This window comes from Colobus angolensis, unplaced genomic scaffold, assembly GCF_000951035.1.
Source record: "Colobus angolensis palliatus isolate OR3802 unplaced genomic scaffold, Cang.pa_1.0 Scaffold431, whole genome shotgun sequence".
NCBI lineage: Eukaryota > Metazoa > Chordata > Mammalia > Primates > Cercopithecidae > Colobus > Colobus angolensis.
This window is the reverse complement of record NW_012117722.1, coordinates 2,642,252-2,647,932: the sequence shown is the minus strand read 5'-3', so window position 1 is coordinate 2,647,932 and position 5,681 is coordinate 2,642,252. Positions and strand designations below refer to the sequence as shown.

At 34.2% G+C, this 5,681-nt stretch overlaps 1 protein-coding gene across 1 annotated transcript in view; it reads left to right on the top strand.

Annotated features, from left to right (window-relative positions):
- Window positions 1-5,681, top strand: part of COL19A1 (collagen, type XIX, alpha 1) — a 339,364-nt gene that overhangs the window by 12,902 nt on the left and 320,781 nt on the right. Inside the window, exon 2 of the mRNA XM_011957047.1 lies at window positions 953-1,079. Within this exon, the coding sequence (XP_011812437.1) occupies window positions 989-1,079 (91 nt within the window). The 5' untranslated portion in view covers window positions 953-988. The remainder of the gene's footprint in view (window positions 1-952; window positions 1,080-5,681) is intronic.

Sequence of the window (5,681 nt, the reverse complement as noted above, 5' to 3'; positions counted from 1 at the left end):
AATCCTTGTGCATTGTTAGTGAGAATGAAAATGGTGCAGCTATTATAGAAAACAGTAGTCTAGTTTCTCAGAAAATTAAAAATAGAATTATTGTATTGTTAGCAATTCTACTTCTGATTCTGGGTGTATACCCAAAAGAATTGAAAACAGGGACTCAAACAGGTATTTGTATATCTATGTTCATAGCAGTATTATTCATAATAGCCAAAAGATGGGAGCAACCCAAATGTCCATTGATGGATGAATAGATGAACAAAATGTGATATATACATACAATGAAATATTATTCAGCTTTAAAAGAGGAGGAAGTTCTGACACAATGTACAACATGATGAACCTTTAGTACATATGTTAAGTGAAATAAAGTCACACAGATACAAATACTGAATGATTCCACTTATATGAAGTACCTAGATTACTCAAGTTCATAGAGAAAGAAAGTAGAATGAAGGCTGCTGGGAGTCAGGGGAGAGGAAAATGGGAAATTATTTTTTGATGAGCACAGAGTTTCAGTTTTGCAAAATGTAAGTTCTGCAGATGGTTGGGATGGTTGCACAGCAATATGAATTTATTTAATTCCACTGAACTGTGTATTTAAAAATGGTTATGAATGTACATTTTATATTATGTGTATTTGACCACAGTTTTTAAAAATAAAAAAGTGTCACTGTAAGCATAGTTGCTTAAAAAAATTTAAAAGCAGAGAAAATTTAGCTGATAAGAAGCTGTATCGACATCAATAACTAACTAGAAACTAATCTGAACATCTTTTCAGAGCTGTTATACAGATTAAGATGCTGAGATACACAACTGCATGTATAATCATATATCCTGTTATATGATGATATGTGATGTAAAATTGATTGTTTTTGCTTTGGTAAGATTTTCTGGAGATATTGAAAGGAGCTGCATACAATAAACTGGATTCAAATTTTTGTTGTTGTTGTTGCAGATCTGTGGCCACTTGTTCACATGGTTTCAAGGCACAATGAGACTCACTGGCCCTTGGAAACTTTGGCTTTGGATGTCAATGTTCCTGCTTCCTGCTTCCACTTCCGTGACCATTAGGGACAAGACAGGTATCCACGCCAACTCTTTGCCTAATCACCAAATGTTATTTATAGCCTTTAAATCATTAAAACAAATCTTGTTAAGATTGAAAAGGCCATAGATGAATCTACTATAACAGAATGAATTACAATTCATTGCTTTCTTCCATCGATCTTCCCATCATGTACATTAGGAATTCCTAAAAATTACCTATTTTTTTCATATGCATAGTATATCAGTCTATGTCTTCCTTTCATCTTCAATATTTACAAGTATACATATATGCATGTGTGCCTGTGTGTATATATGACATTATATATCCTTCCCTTTCTTCTTCAATAATTATTCAAGTTATAAGTATGGAAACTCATTACTAATTAGGATTAACAAGGACATATCTAATCTTAATTAAGTAAAAGTGAAAAATTGGATAGGAAGTATAAAAGGAAATGTAGTTTAATTATATGTTCATTTTGTAGTATCTTAGATGAGGCAAACAAAAGGTTGACAGATCTTTAGAGCACTTTTTGAACTAAATAGACAGTATTTGCAATTAAATTTATCAGTCTTTTCATAAATATTTCCAAAAGGCTTAAGGACCATTTGAAATATTTACCTTCACCTCTGCTTTTTGAAATTGATTATGTAGTTAATTTGGAAGACCCTTCTTGAACATTGAGTGTGTGTAAGTTACTTAGCTAAATGTAATTCCTATTACAAGGTTGAATTAGACACATTGGAGAAGGCATTTGCTAGGGAAAGAGAAACTTCATCTTTCCTATGCAAAAAATCACATATAATGTATTCTGATGATAATCACATATGATTATGTATTCTGAGACTGTATTATTGTGCCTATTCTTTTGAATATTTTTTCAATAATTTTTGCTAAACAAGTATAAACCCACTCTAGTAGAGACTTTTGAGTTTGAGACACTCATAAAATACAATTACTCATAAAGATCTAACACATCATAATCTTTCAGAGTGTTATGTAAGTCATTATGATTTTTTATTATATGGCAGAAGGTGCATTTCCTAAAATAATCCACATGAAAGTTTGAATATTCTGTTGTTGTACAAAAGACATCCTGTGGCTGTCATACAATTTGTGGGGGGAAACACTTTCTTTCTTCAGTGAGAAATTAATCAGCTGTGACTCATGGCAACTACAATATGTAAAAAAGGAAAAGAGATGCATAGGGCAGCGGAGTTTATTCTGATACTATTTCTACTCTTCTGAATTTCTTAGTCTCTTTTTGTAAAGAAATATAGCAGGTAATGTGCTTTGCAATTTAATCTGAGATGACAGGACTTTTTTAGTTAGAAGGAAGAATTAATCTTTGGTTAAACAGGGACAGTTTTTAGGCACATGCTAGTGGGTAGTAAATGTTCTTGATGATAGCAAGGATTTGAAGGACCTAAATAAACGGTTCTCCCATTTTAGTGTGAAAAAGAATCACCTGACGTATTTGATTCCTGAGTCCTCCTCTCACATATCCCCGTTTTGCAGGTCATACTGGGGTGAGATTCAGTAATTTACATCTTTAACAAGTTCCACAGATGAATCTAATGCAGGATTATCTGAGGAAAACTCTTAGAGAAACACTTATCTTTGAGATAATTAACAGACATTTTGGTTTTCTTTTTTTCCCTTTCACCTGGTTACCTTGCATTTTATGCACCATTTTATGCCAAGGTTCCTTTTTTTGTTGTTGTTTATTTTATTGTTTACCTTTAGTAACTTTTTAAAATTGTGATAAGAACACTTAACATGAGGACTGCCCTCTTAACAAATGTTTAAGTGTATAACACAGTACTGTTAATTATAAACACGGTATTATACAGTAGATGTCTAGAACGTAATCATCTTGCATAACTAACACTTCCCCATCTTGGGATTCCCCTGAATGTTTGCTTTTGTAGCTCTAGTATCTCAAGTCTTTAATCAGGTTACATGATGTATAGGACTACCAAAATGCATATATTCTTATCCAATTTACTTTGCTGAATTAATCTTTCTGAATGATTTTCCCAACAGTGTGAATTCAAAATTAATCTGAACTCTAACAAGATTTGCTTAACATGAAGCATTAAGGGAAATTAATAAAAGAAAAAAGTACGTTATTTTTATCATGCCATTTGATAGAGGGTGTTCGTAAAGCAACACGTACTGAATGTGTGATGGAAATTGCTTAAGTCAAGTATCGTTTGCATTAATTGAAAATGTCAGCACAGCACTGTCAAAGGGATTATTGAAGAATATGACACGCTGGGCATGGCCTGGAAGGAGACCCTTCTTGTGTCTTGTGTATCTGATTCACAGTGCAAGGTTCCCTTTTTAGTTTCCTCATGTGCAGACCTGCGCGTGTGGTCACTAACCATTTACCGGAGGGAAGTGATTACATCTAAAAATAAAATATAACAAATCTGAGAGAGAGGCTAGGGTTTCAGTGTTGGAGTCTGTGAAGTTGTCAACAGTTTACTATTAAACCTAAATATATGACAGATAGATTGGGCCTTTTAATTGCTTTACCTTAACACTACGGTATGTTTCATAATTACCTAGAATTGTCCCAGTTGGGACAGAATTTAAGAGTAATATGGAGAGATTAAATAATAACTTGAATTTTAAAATTCTGAAGGTATTAGGAATTCAGTCATTTAATATTCTTTCATCAATTTTCCTATTATATTGAGTTCACAGGATAAGGTATATTTGTTTATTTTCCTACTGCAAATGAACTTCCATTTGAATATGACAGTTTCAGCTCAGTTACTTGTCAAAAGAAGGTAGGGAAGAGAATTGTGTTAAAATATATACAATGCTAGAAAATCTCAAAATTTGTTTTAATTAGTTGCGTAAAACTTTTTCCTCTAATATGGAAGACTATGTATCAAATAATTAAAGTTTCATCTATTTTCTTTAATCTGTTCTAAGGCAAAAGTACTATATCATCATAAAAAGCAGTAAGAAACAGAAAACCAGAGTTTAAAAAAAAACAGACTAAATAAATGGAAATGACAGAATGCCTTTTAAGTAACACATTTTCTTTTCATTATGATAAATCTTCAGTTTAAGTGTCCAGATTGACTTGATTATAAATTTAAATTTAGGCCTGTAACTATTCACATAAACCCTTCTAAGGTAGTTTTCTATTAATTACAAAGAATTACAAAACCTATTATTCCAAAATGTGGCTTTTACTAGTTGGCAAACACTTCACGCTTAAACTCAGAGTAAAATGTATGCTGTTATATAGAGAATTGTATTTTGTGTTTTTAAGAAATTCTTGTGTTCAACATTGGTACCATGTAAAAATCCTTCATTGACAAATGTACTTTGTAACTCCTAAATTTTGAAAGTAGAGGAAAGCTTCACAATGATTAAATTAATAAGATAGCTTCTAACTAGGTATTTTTCTTTGGAAGAGTTGGGCATTTAAGCAGAGGCATGAAGGCAGTGTGAGGGCAAGGCACGTGAACACCTGGGAAGCAGTCACTTGCTCCTCAGGCTCTGAGGCAGGGGCATGCTTGGCATGTGGGAGAAACAGCAAGAAAAACCGGGAGACTGGAGTCAAGTTAATGAGGGGGAGGAGGTGTGAGGGTACGTGGCTCCTGAGAAATGCATCTGTGCTTTCTGTGTTGTCAAAATCTGATTTCTAAGCCTGCAAGGTCAAAGGCTAGACCTTGGACTCTGATAAATTCGCCAAAGCAATAAATCCTGTACTGTGAAACCTCTTGGAAGATGTTCAACCTTTGCCCTGTAGACCCTTCCCGGATATCAGGTGGACAGGCAGGCTTCTGAATGTATGCCCCTCATTACCTCTTGGAAGCCTTATTTCACAGTTAATTGAATATTGTCATATTGTATTATTCATAATGCAGTTATTAAAGTACAGATGTGTGGAGATATGTGCATTTTAGCAAAGTTAAAATATAAGTTATATCTTGACCAGACAAATTATGTTTTATTTCCCTGCAATCAGTAAACTGGTGTATTAATAGTGTAAGTAATACAAGAACCCTCACTAAACTGCAAAGAGTATAACAGAACATGTTTCCGTTTATTTTGTATGATGACTATAACTTTGATTTTCCCTTTTGTTTTTGTAGTACCCAAGGAATTACCTCATCCCCTGGCTTTTCCTAAGGCCAGAAGCCTCTGTGTCCAGAGAGCAACTAGTCCATTTTCAGTCTGAGTATCAGCAATATACACAGATCTTTTAGGTATTAAATCATTTGAAAAAAACAAAACATTAAAAGATTGGATTTTAGCTGGTCTGAGCTCCTTAGCCATTTGAGAGGAGAAAAAAGGAATTCAACATACTTTCAGGGAATAATAAAAAAAGTGGAAAAACTGAAGATTTATATGAATGGGTATAGAAAGTATCAGACTGGGCCAGTCTCGGTGGCTCATGCATGTAATCCCAACACTTTGGGAGGCCGAGGCAGGCACTGAGGTCAGGAGTTCAAGACCAGCCTGGCCAACATGGTGAAACCCTGTCTCTCCTAAAAATATAAAAATTAGCCACGCATGATGGCGGGCGCCTGTAATCCCAGCTACTTGGGAGGCTGAGGCAGGAGAATCGCTTGAACCCAGGAGGTGGAGGTTGCAGTGAGCTGAGATC